The 20,845-nt window shown below is 31.3% G+C and overlaps 1 protein-coding gene across 4 annotated transcripts; it reads right to left on the bottom strand.

Moving 5' to 3' along the window:
- Window positions 1–1,130: 1,130 nt before the first annotated feature.
- LOC139519745 (BTB/POZ domain-containing protein 1-like) lies at window positions 1,131–19,342 on the bottom strand. Of its 4 annotated transcripts, none has more exons than XM_071311996.1 (5): window positions 19,241–19,342; window positions 7,624–9,016; window positions 6,327–6,414; window positions 5,187–5,333; window positions 1,131–3,196 (listed from the first exon to the last, which is right to left on the bottom strand). In XM_071311996.1, exons 2-5 carry the CDS (start codon window positions 8,976–8,978, stop codon window positions 3,038–3,040), a joined length of 1,749 nt encoding a protein of 582 aa, XP_071168097.1. In that variant the 5' UTR covers window positions 8,979–9,016; window positions 19,241–19,342; the 3' UTR covers window positions 1,131–3,037. The 4 variants fall into 4 exon arrangements, with proteins under 4 accessions (XP_071168097.1, XP_071168099.1, XP_071168098.1 ...); XM_071311998.1 differs by having other exon boundaries at window positions 19,218–19,306; XM_071311997.1 differs by having other exon boundaries at window positions 19,164–19,296.
- Window positions 19,343–20,845: the final 1,503 nt, after the last annotated feature.

Genomic DNA, 20,845 nt, shown 5'->3' with positions numbered 1-20,845 from the left:
ATTGAAAACTTTTAAGTAGTTAGCTAATGCCGACTGCCGGATCACTATCCTTATGTCAAGCTTTGTCGCAGGCTCGGCAAAAGTCTTAAAATATACAAGCCCTGGAATTTTGTAGTAACCCAAACACCAGTAATGCTAGAATTTTGCTACAAAGATCGAGAGGTCAAAGAAGTATACTCAACAACACAAAATAACTTCTACAGATTCTTTCCACTTTTAATCATTTTAAAAACTTCTATTTCTTTGCCTCTCCTGCAACGAAAGATGCAGAATGTTAAACAGCAATGATGTAAACTATTTGATTATTTTCTTCATAAATCTGTTTAAGTCATTCTTACAAATGCTTAAAATATAGTGTCAACTGATTTTTATAGTTTGTTTATATGTTGTACTGTTGTCCCAGGATAGGGAGAAAGCTGGGCACCTGTTCACATGTTTAAACCTGCCACATTCTGCATGTACCTGTACCAAGTTGAGAGCCAGGAATTCTGTGGTTGTTGTTTGTTGCTGTATATTGTATTTTTCACATTCGTGGTTTTGAATTATTTTACATTTTTCGTATTGGACCTCTTATGGCTGACTATGCAGTATAGGTTTTGTTCATTGTTGAAGGCCTTGTGATCACCTAATCCTATAGTAGTTAACTTGATGTCAATTAGTCTCTCAATTAGAGAGCTGTGATGTAGTGGTAATCGCATCGGACTACTAACACAAAGGTTGCTGGTTCATTCCCCGCTCTGGGGAGAAAATTTCAGCCAAATTCAGGGACTGAATTTTCGGCTCTCCCTTGACACTATTTGCAAGTATGATCTTGAGAAACAATGATATCGGAAGGGGACGATAAATGGCTGACCCTTGTTAAGATAGAGCCATATCTCTTGCACGTTAAAGACACTTATGTAGATTTCGAAAAAAGAACAGGCTAATGACGCTACAAGGCCGCACTCCCACCTGGAAAGTGGAAAGGGATTAATATAGGTTGCAATAACTTGTTTCCAAATCCATTATAAATAAATATGTTTAATCTTAATTGGTCTCGGACTGATGGAGAGATGTCTCATTGGCAATCTTACCACATCTTATTTCTATATTGGCAGCTAGCATTGTACAAGAAGAAAATAAATCGTAAATGTATTCTGATATTTATTCATAATTTAGATCTTCAACGGTCTACAGCAATATAATATCAATAATAAGCATTTTCATTTTTGCATACAAGGAAAAATATGGGATTTTTTTCAGCATTTCAATTTTTTTTATAAACATAAACTGGATAGACAGGGATAAATTAAGCTAACAATAAGGGGGGAAAACACATTTGATAGACTATTATTTCTTTTTGCTTGCACAATCAATAACTGTTATCTATAGACACCTTCATAAAATTATCTATAACTTAATGCTATATCTTGATGAACTACCTTTGATAACTATAATTCAATGTATTATTATTCATTTCTTTATAGATTTGAAACTATCAATGTGGTTACCATTCCCAAATTCCATTTCTTTAATATTCAAAATTGGGCTAGGCATTTATATATGCAAACAAAGAAATTAGGTAATACAATGTAATAAAGAGATGGGATGCAATGGGATATTCACAATCTCATTAATCTTTAAATAATGTTTTCTTTTCCGTATTTGGAATCGGAAAACTGAACTATCTCAGGGACAATTTCAGAATTCCTAGTAATTTTTGAAAAAAAAAACAGTTCTTTTTATCTTGATAAATATACCTGGCAACCACCCTGAACTAGGCTCTTACATCAATACATATCATCTACTGCCAAAAAGATACATTTGTAGTTAAACTCTTAAATATCTAACCAAAAAGTATATACAATAAATAGATCAATTATCAATATACATGTACATCTAGTTAATTCATATAATAATTTTCCTCAATAATGATATCCTTTCTAAGCCATCCTTAGAAGTCATCTACCCCTTAAAAATAAATAAAATATTCTACCTATCTTGCTAGTACATTTTATATAATGCACTGCATTCCATTTAAACATAACACAAAACCCATGGAGGCAATATAACTTTGCTTTTGAAACTAATATTTCATAACAAGCAATTATTGACTCATTATTGTGGATGATCAGTAAAAATTGTCTGGCATGTTTTGTAAAGTAGAAATGATTAAATGGAATAGCCTTAGATACATGTAGCATAAATAAATGACTAAATATCACAAATTATATCACAAAAACTGCAACGCATAACACATTTTTTCCTCCTCAAACGTCCAAATTCATGGCTTGAATCCTTTACTACTGGCCTTTTCAAAATTTATATTAAGAATAATTATGATGACTTCTACAATATTTATTTGCTACAACAGAAAAAGAAATAGCACTTTACTAATCCTCTGGACAATCATCTTCTGACATATATAGTATTATGTCGCTAGGTTACAATGTTTCATACAATCTGATTTGTCCACTAATAATTTTCTACTAAACCACCTGATATTGTATGCATTGTAAAATGTCATTCAGCATCTCTTTCTGTTATCCTTGTAAACTAATGTTTCCACTACCATGACTACGGGTTTACGTTTGGTGCCATTTTATAATGTAAAAGTTCACTTGGCAAGGTCTTACATAATGTCAATCAATGTAAATACATAATAATAAATGAATTCTATTTCTATTTCCACCAGCTTCCTGTATGGATGTTAGTTCTGAGACAAAATACATGTAGAATATTTCCCAGTTTGATGGTTGAACTATATAAAAGCACTGCTCATTAGAATTATAAATTACGCAATAATGATTTTCAACTGCTGTTATAATTACATGACTAAAGTTCAATTAAGATAATTTAAGCTGTTTTTAATAGTGAAATTCAACTTCAAAGTTCTCTTTCAGGATATTATTTCAAACATTTGGTAGCATGGATGTTATGCACTAAAGTTGTAATTTCATGTAAAAAGTACTTGATACTTTTTTCTGTATGAATTGCTGGCCTTCTGAATTCTTCAATGAGATGCAGTGGTTCACAACAGATTTTAATCTAAATAGTTTTATGTGTAGAAAATGATTTCCGGGATCTGTCCATCTTCTACTGATGTTCCATTGTTGTTGCCTGCAGCATAAGTAAACTGGAAAGTCACCTTTCCACTCGAAACAGATTCATGTGTCACTTTTCTGAGACCTTTAGCTCCATAATACGAGTCTGGACCCTAAAACAATAAAGATGAATTGAATGACACATATTTTTATTTTTATACATAATTTCAATCTTTAAATTAAAAATATCATCTTTATTGCAATTAAGCTGCCCTGTTTTCGACTAAAAAAATAAATGGGGAATGAAGCCCCCATTGTGCATATTAAATTATAAGGGGACATAACTCAAGAATGGTAAAATAAACAGTACACACCAACCAAATTTGTATTTGATCCGAGTTTTATTGAAATAATCATAGTGTTTATTAAGTTTCATGATATTTGGCCAGGACAAACTTAAAGTAGAGAATGGAAACAAGAATTACATAATGTTTTTATCAAAGGGTATGGATTGGGCTCCTTTATTTCTTTATTCTTCCAACTTTTTATACTTTTTTCTCTTTACTTTATTTTTTTGCAATAATTCTCTTTACTTTGTTATTTTTTTGCAATAATTCTCTACTCTTTTTATATTTTAGCACCCCAATTAAACTCCCTCTTTCCTTTTCCCTAAATCTTATATCTGTATATAGTGGCAGATCAAGGAATTTTCATAAGGTTTTGGGGGGCACTAGCTACAGTCATGCTTCAGTATTTCAATCAGGGCTTCCAAAAAATATTTGAGCCAGCCGGACATTTTATATCTGATCCCGATTTTAATCCCTTAAAACTAAGTTACAAAAGGCAATAATGTTAATCAGATGGCCATCACAGTGATTGACATTAGATTAAAAAAAAACGATATTAAACTTTACTTTGATATGAATTTGATGTTCATAAGTACTGTTAAATTGGCAGTGCATCATTCAAAGTGTGCATATCAGCGTGCTCACATCTGTATTAGACTCTTTATTTGTGCAAAATGACGTTGTCAAAAACTTTACTTTCGTTTTCAAAATCACATTCTTAAACCGGATGTTGACTTGACAATGGTAAACTATGGACCAAAAAACGGATACCTAAAATCCGTGTACGTTTACAAAGCAGGACTGAGTGAAGAAGCTCTTTCCCTGTTATTTCTTCAACAAAATACTTGAAATAAATGTTAGATACAAGTATCAATGATAATTTTAGCATTTTTGAAGAAATGTAGGATGCAAAATTAAATTTCCCACCTGTGCACATGTGTTCTCGGTCATACAACATAGTTCTGACGATTTTTAATTTAAAACTTTAAAAAAAATTTCATCAAATCATGTTTATAAACGTATTTCTTTTAATTTGAATCTGTTGGACTAAATCAATTAAATACAAACCGCTGAAATGTAAGAAAACAATTTTGAATAGACCGATTAATTTATACGATGTCCGGTAATGAAAATAGTTTACCTGTCACCTGAACAGGTAGATTCAGCTGTTCAACAACTAATTAGCCTTTATTAAAATTAGAAAGTATTGAAGAAGGGGTTGTTTTGATAGTAATTAATGATAATAAATGTGTGGCTGTTGAAGGCAAAATGTTTGGTCAAAAAGATCGCCAATTATGTTAAAATGACCATCTCTTAAGAAGCCTTGAAAACAAAAAATTATATGACCGTTTCATGCTTTGTCCAGCCGGACTTTTATCGGATTTTATACAAATGTCCGGAATATATGACCGTTTTGGAAGCCTTGATTTCAATATATATTGAATTTTAATTTTTTCCACAAAAGAAGGGCCCTGTAAATCCCTCTAAATCTGCCTTTGGTATAATTATAATAATAATGAAGTAGTTATTGTACACTACCTTCTCTATGCAGTAGTAAAGGGAATAACCATTTCAGAAATTTAAATTGTTTATAAAATATTAATTTTTAAATTATGAGTGAAGCTTGATTTAAATTTCAAAATATCTATAAATGTTTGGAATTTTCAATATTCTAATCACCCTGCAAACATGGTAAATTTGACATTGCCTTATATACATGCTGTAGTTCTGGTGGTAGAATGTTTTATACTATTTATAACCATATATAAAAATATCAGGAATATTTGATCAGGAATGGGCATAAAAGAAAACTAACTTTCAAAGTTGAACATGCTGTGTAACTAGTGTTGGGCAGAATTTCCACTGGCTCTTTAAACATCACCCGGAACGTGGAGTTAGAGCCATCACACTGAAAACTGGTGTCATTGTGTCCCATTACTTTACCAGTGTCCGACTGTATAATCTGAAATTTAAAGATATGTTATAATTAACATCAAAGTTTAAAAATACTGGTTTGACCGTTTCTGGAGGATTATTCTTTTGTTCTTATTGCTGAAATATTTGTTATTTCTTGTAAAAGTTTTGTTTATTGTCATGACTATTGTTTACTTAGATCTGTACTTGTAGTTTCGGTTGTACGTTACACACACAGTATTAATATTCAAGTTCATTGTATAAGTAATTAGAGTTAAATGGCTATAATAAGCCCTTTTTCTGAGAAAAATGTATAGAACTCCTCCAGGATATAAAACATTGCTAGTTACGTTGTCTTTTTATAGAGTTTTCAGAAGAAAATAGTTCAATGAATTCCATATGCAAAATATCTTGAAAAGAACATTTACAATAAAAAAATTATACTGAAATGTTTGTTTGAAAAAAATTTGATTGGGAAGCATATTTTTGTAAGGCCCTCCAAAAAAAAGAAGGGAAAAAAAATTTCAACAGTATTTTTTAATTAAGGAATGACTAATATTTTTTCTGTCTATGAAGAAATAACATAAAAAATTTGGTGCACACTGAATAACGCGTGTAGCGGGTTATTTAACAGTGTCCACCACATTTTTTAGGTTATTTTGAATAGACAGGAAAAATATTACAGTCATTTCTTAAAATTTAATTCTAAATTCCATTTTAAACCGTAGAAAACATTGATGACGTCACGGTCACACGACTAAATTATGTCTATGGTATAATAACAAAATAACGTCAGCCAATCAGAAGACGCGTTACATCCAAAATTAAATTATTATCTCATAATCTCTAGCTTTGTTATTTTTTCATTTGAATTGTGTCACATTTTGTCATATCTAAATAACTGTCTTTATTTTATAGGTTTATCGTTTTGCTCATTGTTGAGGGCTGTATGGTGACCTACAGTTGTTTAACTATGCTTTATTTGGACTCTCAATGGCAATCTGACTACATGTACACCTCCTTATTTTATAACAATAATTACCTGGATGGTAACATAATATTCCTTAGGTCCATGAATACTACCATAAAGTCCAAAACCAACTACAAATATTCTTCTGTTAACCATGAACCTGAAAGATATTATAAATGTTTTCATTTATTCATTATTTTATGTATATATCAGGTATATTTTTAAGTGAAATGGTATGAGAAAATGTCATAATAACAATATGAAAAGTCATCTACAATATCATGAATATGATCATAACACGATCAATAATTTATGTATATCCTTTATTAATATTTCCCTGCCAAGGTCAGGCAACACATTCACTCTGAATCATATATACTTTTGTTGTGATTATTAATTAATTAAAAACAGTGAGTATGAAGAATTGTGTCAGATTCTTGTAAGCCATGCAGTAAATATCAATTACATACACATGATACAATGTACATGTACAAAAATATATACCGATATGTGAAGTTGGTTAAGGTTAAGGTTAAACATATGCTTTAAATGATGTTAACATGATCACCTAAAAACAAAAGTTTTACCCAAATTTTAGTCGATTCATTACGTGTAGCTGCTGTTTCATATTAGGCCAAATAAAAATATATGTGTGTTTCCAGTTACATACTTTTAAAAAATAGGGTCGGTAGGTCGGCAATTTTTTTTTTTTTATGTCAAAATCCGGGAAAAAAAATGTGTGTTTACCAAAATTGTTTCGGGTATTATACACGCCCTAACCAGAAGTCCGCCATTTTTTGTTGTGTTTGGTTGCAAAAATAAACAGTCATGATACGTTTTTAGTTAATTTTGTTGCATTTTAGCCATAACAGATACTTGTGATGGAAATTCAGATGACAGAAATCTATGAATTTAATTATTTTAATTCACATGTACAATCCTCAAAATTTGATCGTTTGAAAATTTATTTTTCAGAAATGAAAAAAAAAGTTCTAGGGTCGGGTTTTTTTTATCTAGGGTCGGTTGGGTTACTGCAACCCCACATATATTTTTATTTGGCCTTAACAATGTATGTCCTACATGGTGTATTGACTGCAAATTAAAGCAACATGGGGCATTATCAAGCTTAGCTTGGTACAGATATTCCTAATATGGTTGAAAAGAATAAGTGTTGAAACCTAAATGTTCATGTCAGGATGGCATGCATGGTTATAGGCCGTTCTACTTTACTTCAAGGATTTCTGGCACCATACTTAAAATATAACCGTTAGTTACCTTGATTTAACTGGATCTTCATACTATTAATACACTAAAATACTGATAATCTTGTAAGTTGATGAAGTAGAACACTTTTCTAAATTAAGATTACCTGATTCTATCACTGGTTCCACTATAACCCCATCTACTCTCTATCTGACAAAATCTGGATACAACTTGTTCTTTACCAGTCAGACAACACCTTGGAACATCAAGGAAAGCTATCTGTGGTTTAGGATTTACTGTAAAGTATAAGAACAATTTGACCACCTCTTTATCTTCTAACAATCCACTCTGAGCAGCTCCTTGAGCGAATTCTTCCACACTCATTAAAGGGAAGCGAATCAGTCTTAATGCACGCCCTAACACACCACGTTGATTTTCAGGACTTGGTGGCAGGTTTTTACGAGTGCATTCTGCCTCTGCCCAACGACAAACTGATGCGAAAAGTTTGAATTCTCTTATTCCTAATGTGTCCCGTTCTAGAACACAACAAAGTGTTTCTAAATCTATGTCCGTGAAACCATCGGCCTGCAAAGCCTCGTGTGTATTTTTATCTATAGTTTCTAAGCACAAAGCTGCCAGCTGGGGCTCGTCAAATAAACGTGCCTGCGTCAAAAGCATGAATGCATTGTCACTGCTCAAATTTCTCTTTAAGAACTCCACACATTGTTTCTCTAATGCTGGTACTGCATATTTCTTAGCAGCATACAATGTAGTCATAACAGAATCAGAACATATTTTAACTTCATCTGAATACAAAAATCTGAGAAGAGAAATAAATGCTGCGGGCTCAACGTCAGGGATTTCTACAATATCCTCTTGTGTTGCCATTGGACCATTAAACTGTGCATCAAATACAGCACTACCTACAGACAGAACAAATTTATGAGCAGGTATTTTTTGTTGATGGGGTGGTGCTCCAACCATAAAATGAACATCAGCCATTATTTCAGTGTTACAAAGATAAGAAAGTCTGTCTTTGACGCAGATTTTAGTAGCCTGCCAGTTATAAGGAGCGTTTCCACCATGTCCAAAAGCTGCACTTGCAGTTGCCAGCAAAAGGGCTTTCTCTGGACCTGGGTCACTTTGAGAAGAGATCTGGGTGACAAATTGACTAGAAAACACGGGTAAATCTGAGGTTGAAGGAACCCTTTCCATCTTGACAGGGTTTTGAGCGGGTGACTCTTGTATGGAATTTAATGGTGAGTCTGGTACTCCTGAATCATCCATAGCCTCAGCTGATGACTCTGAATAGGTTGCTATTGAATTAGCTTGTTGTTGATGTGATTGGGGTTGTGATACTGAATTAAGGGGATTTCTTGGATTCACATTAAGTTTCTGATTTGTACACAAATTTTTTGCTGTTTGATTTTCTTCTCTATTAGCAGTCTTTTCATCATTTTTTCTCTCTTTTCTTTTTGGTTGTTTATCTGGTTTATCTTTTTCATCCATTTTTCTGTCCATATGGAACAGCCTTCTGATGAACTTTAACTCAATTTTACCTGCAATAAAAACGATTCCATAGTAAAGTTTCTCTAGAACATGATGGTTTGCTTTTATATCAAACTTAAAAGATATATATAACCACGATAACTATGCATGTTAAATTATAACTGATAATAGATACATGTACAATATTAATATGTACCTGAAACAATATTAATGTGTACCTGAAACAATATTAATGTGTACCTGAAACATTATTAATGTGTACCTCAAACAATCCAGTTGATAACTATAATCCAATAGCTATTGAAACATTCACGAACTAGATGCGTTCTACATGTACATAACTACAATTGCAAAAAAAAACAAAAAAACATATTTATAGTGTATGCATATGCTCAACATTGCTAAAGGTCATATCTTCTTTAATTTTAATTTGTTAAGTTGGTGTCTTACGGCTTTTTATAATGTTTTATTTTAAATGAGCCAGAGGAATAGAAAATGCTTCTCATTGCCAAATAATGACACTAAATTGTGTTACATGAACACTTTCTTAAAACATGACCATCTGGATTTTTTGGGGAAGCGTAATAGGGGACACTTGACAAATTGATGGCTTCTTTAATTCCAGCAAAAAACAAAAAAATTGAACAAAAACTTGATTTACAAGCAAACCTTGTTAAGTAATTTTTACCTTGATGCATGAACATGTTGGGATGGATGTTTATAATTGTAAATGTTATTCTAATTTCATCTATATATATATATCTCAAATTATATTACACTGTATATATATAACCATGATTTAATTGATTTTTCCATATCACCAGAGAAAATCCCCATGTATTTCAAGGTCAACATTGCACTTTAGAAATGAGACCTCTGAATTTGATATATACATGTACAAAATGTACCGCCAGTACCAGTACATTTACTTAAAAACTATTCTGATAAATCAAAAGGTTTCCTGTCAACAATTAGAAAAGATTTTTACAATTATTTAATATACATGTACACGCATATTGCAACTAACTGTACCTAGATATGTTTAGCAGCTCTTTTGTTCATAAAAAATTGTTATTTTGTTTAATTGAGAATGAAAATAAATGCAAAAGTACAAAAACAAAAAAATTGTAAAAATAGGTTCGAAAATGATTCCATTCATTTAAAAATTTCTGTTATCTCTTTTTATTTAGTTTTTCTTAAATATGAGCAGAAAGTCATGGTAGAAAAGAACATGTATCTATTTAAAATGAATATATAAATACGACTGACTCACCCATATCATATAGAAATAAAACAAATTTCCTGCTTTTAAAATTTTCAATCCACAAATGAAAAATCAATGTGAATAATCAAAACAAGGAAATAGATACAAATTTCCAAAACAATAAAAAATAGTGACTGGTTTATTATCCTCTGTTATAAATGTACATTACATAATCTTTATACATGTTAATTGCAATAAACACATGGAACCCCCTCCTACAAATAAACAATCAATTGAAGGCTTCTGTTTCAAAGATCCCTTATCATACAATGGAACAATTGTATAAACATTTTTATCAACAAGGGAATGTTCAAATAAATAAACTAGTGGTTATTTTCCATTACAGTTCTTATTTTCTCTTTAAAAGGCATTATATACATGTATAATGTATACACTTAGACATATTATTTATTATCTTCTGCAATCTTACAATGCATATGTATATATACATTTATCATATACTTAGACTAAATAACATATAAATTTTACCGTATGATAATAGCATTAAATTGACGTAAATTCCATATTTTTCGAATTGGTGCTTAGCGGGCTGATATGAAAAGTTTATCACATGCTTCGATTGTTATCACATGCCTTTCCGTAACGTTATCACATGGCATTCCGGTAATACTCGGCCAATTCCGGAAAATACACCTCAATGCTACGTTTTCAGTGAAAAACATTACAAAGTAGTGTACAAAACAATTATTTGAATACTGGAAAGTATATTGTTTAAAATAATAATAAAAAAAAAAAAAAAAAAAAAAATATTTAATAAATGCATTTTTTTAAGTTTTTCTTGAACATAATTTAGAAAGTTTCCTTAAAAGGTTGACTTTTCCAAACAATGATCATTAGGTATATTGTTGAATTATTTTTTGCCGATTCGTCCATATTAAAAATGTTTGTTTTCTCTCTCTCTCTGTTGAGTCATATGATAGAAAGATTTCATATTGCATGTATCAAATTTTGGGCCCGACGGCCGTGAACTTTTTTACTCTTTAAACTTCGGGAACCACATAAAAGGATCAATATGTGAATCTGTTCTTTTTCTCTACCGTTGAAGCATATGATAAAAAGATCATAACATGTCATTTTTCATATCGCATGTATTATCAGCCCTCGGTCAATATCAGCCCTCGAGCCGTGCGGCTCTTGGGCTGATATTGAACCTAGGGCTGATAATACATGCGATATGAAAAATGCCATGTAATAATCTGATAGTATACATTGGGAACAAATATTATGGTGATAAAAAAATTATTCAGAGAACTTAATACTAATTGTCTTGCAAAACCAATTTTAATATGCTGATCTTTTAAAATAGACTTTCTAATTAAAATTGCCAGTCTTATTTTTTTAATCTTTATTACAAGTAAAAAAAAAAGTAGTAAACTTTGTCTACTAAATGATATATTTATAATTGCATCCATTCAGACCAAAGCAATAATACAAATCATACATGTATTTTGCATGTATATACTTTGGCATGGTATGCAATATTTATAGGATCTTTTGGCTGATTTAATGCATGTTATATACAACAACCTGTAACTTTTCTGTCAGAAATTGATAAGATATTGATGATTTTTTTTTACAACATTATCAATCAGATCCATCTACCGGTATATTAACTATAATGGTTTTTTTTATCTGTATATCATTCTGTCATGTCTGTTAGGAATCACAAGATTATGAAGTTTTTAAATACCTTTTTATTAATAAAGTTGCCCTCCAAAATATGAATCATTAATTTTCTGTAAGAAACCGATAGGATATTAGTATAGTCATGAAATTGGGAGATCATTTGGTAATGTCATGACTGTAAAAATTTTATGATCATAGAAGTAAAATGGTATGATGCATTGAGGAACTTTATATTCAGAATTTGATAGAATCATGATACATAGTGCACATATTTTATAGAATATTTTCATTTGTAGATCTTCTTTTAATGGTAATTTTTGTTGTTTTCAGTTTCCCTCTCTTTCACTATAGCTCAAATTTGCAAAAATATATAAATCAACATCGAAGAGATACATATATAACTCCTGTATTAAACAGTCAACTGTAGAATTGACAATTTAATTTAATGTATAAAAAAAAGGAAAGAAATTCCTGAACAAAGATCTGTATGTGTATTCACAATATTTATTTTATATAATTGTGAAATCAATTGTACTATAGATACTAATATTATGAATAAGTTATATCTTACCAAATAGTGCTTCCCTAAACTATTAGGTAAACTAACATGAGGAATACTAAGTTACAAGCTGTAAACTTAGTAAATTGTTACAGCAAATATGCAATAAAGATATTATTACGTTTAAAAAAAAAAAAAAAAGACAATTTAATTTAATGTTGATTTATTTGCTTACCAAGCTGGTAACACTTTAACTTACAAATTAATGAAAAGGATGATAATTTATCCTGATTAAGTTTCATTTTTGGCTTAACTAGACCATCAGATAAAAAAACGTTGTTTCTAAATATGGACCATAATTTGGTATTCGGCCTTTGGTTTCTTTTTGTATCCTTTTTTATAAGTTCTAAAACTTTAACTTTTATTCTGTGGGTTGTGTTGGTGTTAGAATAGTATTAATGGAACAATTGAGTTTTTTAAGAAAAAATTAATACATTTTGATTCACCGTTTACGTGACAGGAAACCAAACAGGAAACCAATCTTTATTTTCTTTATTTTGCACAATATATTTCAAAAGACATAAATGAACACAATTACTAGTGTTACTTGCTTCATGTTAATATTTAAAATCTATTTTCAATGTTAAATTAAAGGGTTTTTTAAACGCGACAGGAAACCATAAGAAACCGAAAGCATTTTTTTAGTTTTATTTTATTGCAAAATCTGCTTAAAATAATCTGAACAGTATACTTTCCCATTTTAAATGTAACAGTATTATAAAACTCCTAAATATGTGCTTGTTTTGAAAACAATTAGTATAATTTATTCAGAAATTTCCATATTTTCTTCATTGATACAGGATACCATAATCGTTGTATCTTGATGTTTTAGCCAAAAAAATGTAATTATATTTGGTTTTGAAATTCCAGTTATATACAATTTATTCCAAATCATTGGCAATGTACAATTCTTTAAATTCAGTAAAGAAAAAAACTTTTTACTTGTAATTAAAACCTTTAAAATAGGCACCATGTGATATTTGTGACCTGTACACCATCTACATGGTTTCCACATTTTAACCTACTTTAGTGGGCTAAAACCAATAAAGTACTTCCTTTCAAGTCATGCATGGTAAAAGTTTACTTCTCCTTTGACAAGTTTATTGCATTTCTGAAAAGTGTTTGCAGAACATGAATAAAAAAAAATAATTAAAAATTGTGACAAAGATACCACTATTGTACATTCCAAGTGTAACGGTATATTAACATGTATTTTTTTATTAAATTATCTTTATTCACCTAAAATATCCAGTAATATTTACTGCTGAAGCAAAATCAATCCAACGAGCATCGGCACAATGATAAGAGACGTAATGTCGATTGAATTTTCCAAGGACCCTTTACATGTACATCGTTATCAGGAAACGAAGTGTGTTATAACGTCTGTCAAATCTGAAATCGATTTTGTCAAGTCATTGGGCATTTATTTTCACACAAGATCGTATGTAACATTATGCACATAGGAAAAATAATAGACCCCCGGCGCAATCTCTTTGAAAATTGTATTTTCCTTTTTTAAACAAGACGAAACAAGTCTACAGATTATGTTTGCTAACATCCCGTTGGAAACAAAAACAATGTTTAGACCTAGTATTTCATATATCCGGCCGTAAGGGCGTGATCACATGTTAGTCACATGTTTCACGTATGACCAGAAATGATTAAAACTTAACGACAAAAACAATTTTAATAAAAAAAAGGAAATAACTGGACTTCTGTTTCGTGTGAAATGTAACGCATAACGATAACGTCATTTTCTAACTTAATTATTACGTAGAACAAAACTAGAATGTAAATCATCTCTGATTTACCTGTTTGAACATCTCTCGAGAGTTCATATTTGCATATTGTTATAAAGAATTCTATTACAACAAAGCAGATTACATCATCTAAAATTTGCGTTACGAAATCGGAAACCGAAGTAACGCTGGTGTTCTTACACCTGCTACAGAAATACTTATAGTTCTCAGCATTTTCTTCTGACTATTCTTATTGGTCGATGTTCTTTATTATTTGAAAGCAAAAGTTACAAATTTGCCGGTGACGATTATCTATAAATCAGTCAGCGTTATGCACTTCGGAAGCAAAAAGTAACGTGAGAAACGACACAAAAATACGGTCGTATAATCTTTGAAATTTGTTAATTTCAATTTTTTTTCTTGGGAAGAGTAGCATACACTTGTATGTTGATAAAAGTAAAGGCATCTTTAGATGTAGTTACAACTTTTCTTACAGTAATACACATTTTTATCACTTTTCTATCATTATAGGAAACGAGCCCAATAGCAAATTATGGTCCATATACATGATATAGGTGCATGTACAAATGTATCTATTTTAAAACAAATACTGCATTTTGTACTAAACATGACAGCCAATATCAAATTGAGATAGCTATCCACCATAGAAATAGACTAAAGGATAATTAATGATGATAAATATCCTTAAAAAGGTTAAAGTTTTTAGCAGGACCCTTTCCAAAATTTTATAAAATTTAACACCACTAATTACATTTCATGCATGTACTCATATTAGGTCCGAGTACAGAGTTATCATCAGAGTTCGCGAAATCTTTTTTCCCCTGGTGGTCCTTGAAGACAATCTACTGGTCCTTACTATTAATTCTATTGAAAAATACTAAAATTGTGTCAGTCCTATGCAAAAATTTGGTGGTAAAACAGTAGTATAACACACTGTAAACATATTATGGAGAAAGCGCAGGTGGGATTTTTTTTATTTCCATTTATTGTCAAGAAATGCACTACGAAATAACCTGTGTACTTCACCGTCTTGGAGCATATAATATTATTATATTACACAACAATTGGAATTCATGTTTCCCACATAATCACTAAACCCTCTAAAATCGGTATCCTATGTTGAAAATACTTTTTCTTGATTAATTTATAGAACTACATGTAAGTCAATGGGATTTAACTCTTCATTGATTTTTTTTTTAACATCATTGATATTTTCTGAAAGCTTAGTACTTACTTTTGATCTTAAAAATAGAAACTGCAATAATTAAGATATTACACTTTTCAAAAAAATAATAATTAAGAATTTAAATTAAACTGTTGAGATCTAGTATCTTTCGGAATTGAAAGTTTCAAAAGAAAATGTAGTTCATCTTCAACTGCGTTCTTACATAGCTTGCACTTTCTGTCTTTAGCTTTTATACAAAGTGAACTCCCTCATTCAATTTCAAGGTCATGACAGCTAGTTCTAAATCTTTTAATTATTTGCATATTTTTTAATTCATTTTCAAAAATTTCTTAAAGTTCTTACTACACTTTGAATTGGTATTCTTGCCAGAATTGCTTTTTAAATTATGCTAACTGCCCAAAATTCATTAAATTTTATTTAAATATTTATTTTTTTACTGTTGTTAATTAAATATATAATTGTTTTGTTTTAAATTTTGACTAGTTTACAAATAAATGGCCTAAATCTAGGAATTTAAATACATGTTTAATGTGATCTTTCTTGGATTCCTGGTTAGGTATGTTCACAGACTGGGATAGACTTATGGCCTCCCATTGGATAATATTTGAAGGTTCAATTTCTTTCATAAGATGAATCCAATAATTATATATATTTTATCATTTTCATAATTACATTAAAAAAAAGTGTGGGGAGTGATACTACATATTTTTGTAGTTCTACTTTGCATTCCATATTAAGTGCTTTTATGTTAACTTCAAGTGAAAATTTGCAAAGTGAAGTGTGAATTTTTATAAGTACAAGCTATTTTAAAGATAATCAGTTTCTTTTGAAATAAAGTAGTCCATATATTATTTTGTTTCTTATATCTGTTATACATACATGTATATAACCCAAAATTTAAGATTTCAAATTGGAATTTTGTCAAATGTTTCCATGCATAGGGTTTCATGTCAATATTTAAACCCAAAATCAATGTGGTGCAAGTTCTTTTAAATAAGACCAACTAAAATTAATTAGTAGATTTTCATCCAAAGTTTGGAAAAAAATGGGGCGGGTGGGAGAATTTTATTTTTTAAATTTTATTCAATTTGAAACCTTCTTGTGGCGTGAACTTCATATATATGCAAGTGTTATAATTACAAAATTTAGCTTATACCATGTAAATGTTTAAACATGTATAAAGAATCGTACATAATTCTTGAATAAACATCTCTGATTTGCAACGCGGACTGTTCTACATGCAACTGCTACTTTAGAAACATATTTTCAGCAAACAGTAAAACCATGGAGAAATTCTCTATTCATTTGACTACCAACTCCAAATTTATTTTGCTCTCTAAGCGATGGTTTGTACATTGGCGGATCCAGGGGGGGGGGGGGTTATTCCGGGGGTTGAAACTCCCCTTTTTTTTGGACGATCAATGCATTTGAATTGGTGCATATAGTTGGAACCCCCCCTTTACTCTGGGTTGGGAACCCCCCCTTTTTAAAATGGCTGGATCCGCCCCTGTTTGTAGTCCCCATAAACTTATGCAAATGCAATGGTATGCAGCACAAGTATTAAGAATGAAATGAACACTCAAACAAGTGTTGCCAGGAATAGTAAAGTTCACGCTTTTAAGATTCTCAAGTTATGCAAGAAGTGACGCATATATAATTACATTATAAATGGTATTTTGTGTTTTTAAACAAAAAAATAGCCATAAGGTAAATCTAAGGGTTTTCTAGTACACAATGTGTATGTTTGCCGACTTTTTTAACTCTTTTTTTCTACCAATTTGTTCCACGATTCTTGCACTTTGGAAATTATTCACAGCCCAAATTTGCTTACACAAAGTCAATGTATTATTAAATAAATCCACAATTTTCTGATGAAAGAAATTTCCAATTTGTGACATACCGCGATTTGCGTTGGACACAGCGTATTGTATACTCGTAACCCGAATATTTCATGCCCTTCTGGTAATCTTTCTATATTCTCCGTAGATGATACTGTCATCATTGAGCAGCAGATTTTGTACTCGAAACAAGAAATATGAAAACCGAAATTTTATAAACAGGAAGTTCGAATGAAACGAAATTATTGACGGTTACCGGTAACGGAAATGAACAAAATCCGGAAATCGTAAATTTTGCAAAATAAAAAAACCGGGGCGGGACGATTTCAGAGGGGCGGGCGGGGATGAAAATCTATCAATTAATTTTAATTGGCCTAAAGGTTAATTTTATGGATAATGACGAAGGTGGACGATCAAAATTATGCCTTTGAAGCATAATTCAAACATATTAATATGTTTATAGACATAATAGATATTCATTCCAATATTATCAAGATTTTGAGGCAAGAATAATTCATGTCTATTTCCAGTCTGCAACCATTATATAATAGGGTTGGTTGGGATTTTAACAAAATTATGTTTTTTTGGTAAAAGTCCAGAATGATTTATGAATCTTACAAAAATGTATACATGTAAATGTTTTAAAAACTTTAACTGAAGACTGTATGTATCCATACTATTAAATGAGAAGACCTCATTTTGTGCGTTGCTTCTCTTCTTTCCACATGTTGTGCCATCTATCGGAAGATAAAAGTCACATCCATTCCGAATACATCATTCTTGACTTGGTAAAGTAGGAAAGTGAAGACTTGTTGCACAATAAACACGTGGAAATTGTTAACAAACACATTCTAAATTTACATGTGATCATGTCATAGGTGCTTTTTGATTGGATGCAGCGAGTTTTGACTGCAACCAATAAAAATCCTTACCCTGTGTCTCCGAAATTTCAACTCAATCCGTCAAGGGTGAAGAGAACGGGAGTGGATCGTAACCCTTGGCTAGCGAATATGCTGTGTCCTATAACAGGTGCCATGCATGGTCCCATTTGTCATCCATTCTTATGATTATCCAGTTCAGGTTGTTTTAGGAAAAAAAACAAAAATAAAGGTGCCCCGATATTGTTCCCATCATCAGACCGACTTTTTAGTCATAGACAAGACTTCTGGTTTTAACTTGCACATTATTTTGTCATTAACATAATTACATATCATAGTCTGATAAGGCAGCTTAGTCTGAGATAAGCGTGACTCTAACTTATTATCAGTTATTACGTAACACTGACTGACCTCTCACCGGTGATCAGCAACTTGACAATTTTAACCAACGTTTATACATGTAATTATGAAATGTGAAAATTAACATGCTGCAGGATTTACATGTAGTATAAAGGGACAGCGGCCAATTAAGATGCTGCAGGATCTACAAAAATATTATGAAGTTGCTGCGGCACTGCAGCATCATATTGACCTGGGGAGAACACTGATGCACAGATTTTTTCTTTCATTTTTAAAAATATTTATGAAAACTACTCAAATTGAGAAATATTGGTGGTTTTTTTTTTACATTTCCATCATGATTCAAGAGTGACGTGTCCAGGTGAAATGTTATTTCCTGCTTTCATTGATCAATCATCAGTTTCCACTTACACTGAATCAAATACTTCACAAAACTCTTGAACTATTTCCATAATGATTTATTATTTGTAGAGGGTGGTAAAGGGTTATTTTCGTGCAACGTGTTTTGCCATTTCTGATTTCTTCTTCATTGATGTATATGCAATAGAAATGACTATTATCTCATTGACTATGAACTTGCTGTACCAAATGTACAGAAGAGAGAGACCGAAGTCGAAGCCGACAAGAGACGGGTTGGTCTCTTGACTTGAAATTGAAGTTGAGTCACTGTGACATCACGTCTATATGTCATGCACGTTCAATTACATGGCCTACAATAAATATAGCAATTCAATTGTTCACATCATAAAGCATATTTACATCTTCAAAACAAAGCAACCTACTTTCAAGATCATTTTCTCAGTCAATGTTTTCCGACCAAGCAACAACAATGAAACAGGAAGTAGAAAATATAATATCTGCTCATGTGCAGGATTTTAAGGGTTAGATAATTTGCTACCCTTGATTGGAAATTATCTGTTTACTATTTACACTGTATGCTTTTCACAGGTTTACAAGGTTGTGAAAAGAAATATTGATTTGATAGTTTTGACAAATATTTGAATACTTTGAAATTGCCTGATATCCCTTTGATCAAATTTCAATAATAGAATTTAGTTAAGTTGTGCTTACCTGTTTATACTTCGTCAATTTTTTAAAGTTGGTAATTAGATTTATTTCAAAAGTGTTATTTCGCCCTTTTATCTTTTCGGACCCTATCGTGCATCATCCGGAACACGTATAAACGGAAGAACACGAACTCGTAAATTCAACCATGCTGGAAGAAAAGAGTAATAAACAAAGAACAAACAGAATACTACTGAATTATTTTGAATATCGACAAATGCATAAAATTGTTTATATTCTTAATTTGTTATAATCTTTGAAAGAATTAACTGACAAATTTTCAATCCGAGTTTTTTTTTTAACATTGGTATAAAATTTCAATTTCTACCCAAGGATTTGTATAGTGAGATACAAATCCTTGTTCTACAAGAAGTGAAATCAGAAGTGAAGTATGTTTGGACGAAAGTCTATCGCGCAGGAATGACCGAAAAATCTTAAACTTAGTTAAAATTTGGCAAGAGGCAATTAACTGTAGAGATGCTCCACACAGTTGCTTGCATATAAATCTCAAAATTTATATAGCACTGATGGTAACTCAACACAAAAAAGGCAACTGAGACAATTTACCCAAATAAAGGCACAAGATCAAGCACCCATACAAACAAATCTTATTTTAAAAAAAATACCCCACTAAAAAAACAACACAAAAAAAATCATAAAAATAACGAATTGATTAAAACAGTACAAAAAAAGACTCAAAAACTGAGCTTCATTCCCCCAAAGAAATCCAACCAAAAGCACGACTTGCATATAGAAAAATCAAAAGCAAGAGCAGACATTAGTTTGACCCCACAAAATCTAAAGAAAACCCCAAAGCAAACAAACTCTAAGAAAATATAAAAAATTTGGAGACGCAAACTAAGTAAAAAAAAATTATCTTTAACAGAAGTTTCGATGCTTTGAGCCTTGTTGTAAACCAAGTGTTCCTCCTCAGACAGAAGAGTTTTCTGTCTATAATGGTCCTCAGACAGAAGAGTTTTCTGTCTATAATGGTCAGGTGCGGATCCTGGACCTTGATGTCTTGGGGAACCAAAATTGTTTAGAGATGTGAATATATATATATATATATATACAACTCGTCTAAACATCAACCCAACAATGTTAGATCTGTAAATTTGCTTTCGCAAATTTTTGGTTCTTCCCTCGCCGGGATTCGAACCCATGCTACTGTGATATCGTGACACCAAATCGCCTGCACTGCAGTCGTCCCGCTAGACCACACGACCACCTGGGCTCTCAAAAAAAGAGCTTTCGCTGGCCGTGTGTTACCTTTCCACGTCAGTTTTAATCTAGCGGCGTACTGCAGTACATGATATATAAGG

This window comes from Mytilus edulis, chromosome 4 (genome assembly GCF_963676685.1).
Source record: "Mytilus edulis chromosome 4, xbMytEdul2.2, whole genome shotgun sequence".
NCBI classification, from domain to species: Eukaryota; Metazoa; Mollusca; class Bivalvia; order Mytilida; family Mytilidae; genus Mytilus; species Mytilus edulis.
This window is presented reverse-complemented; position numbering and strand designations above follow the sequence as displayed.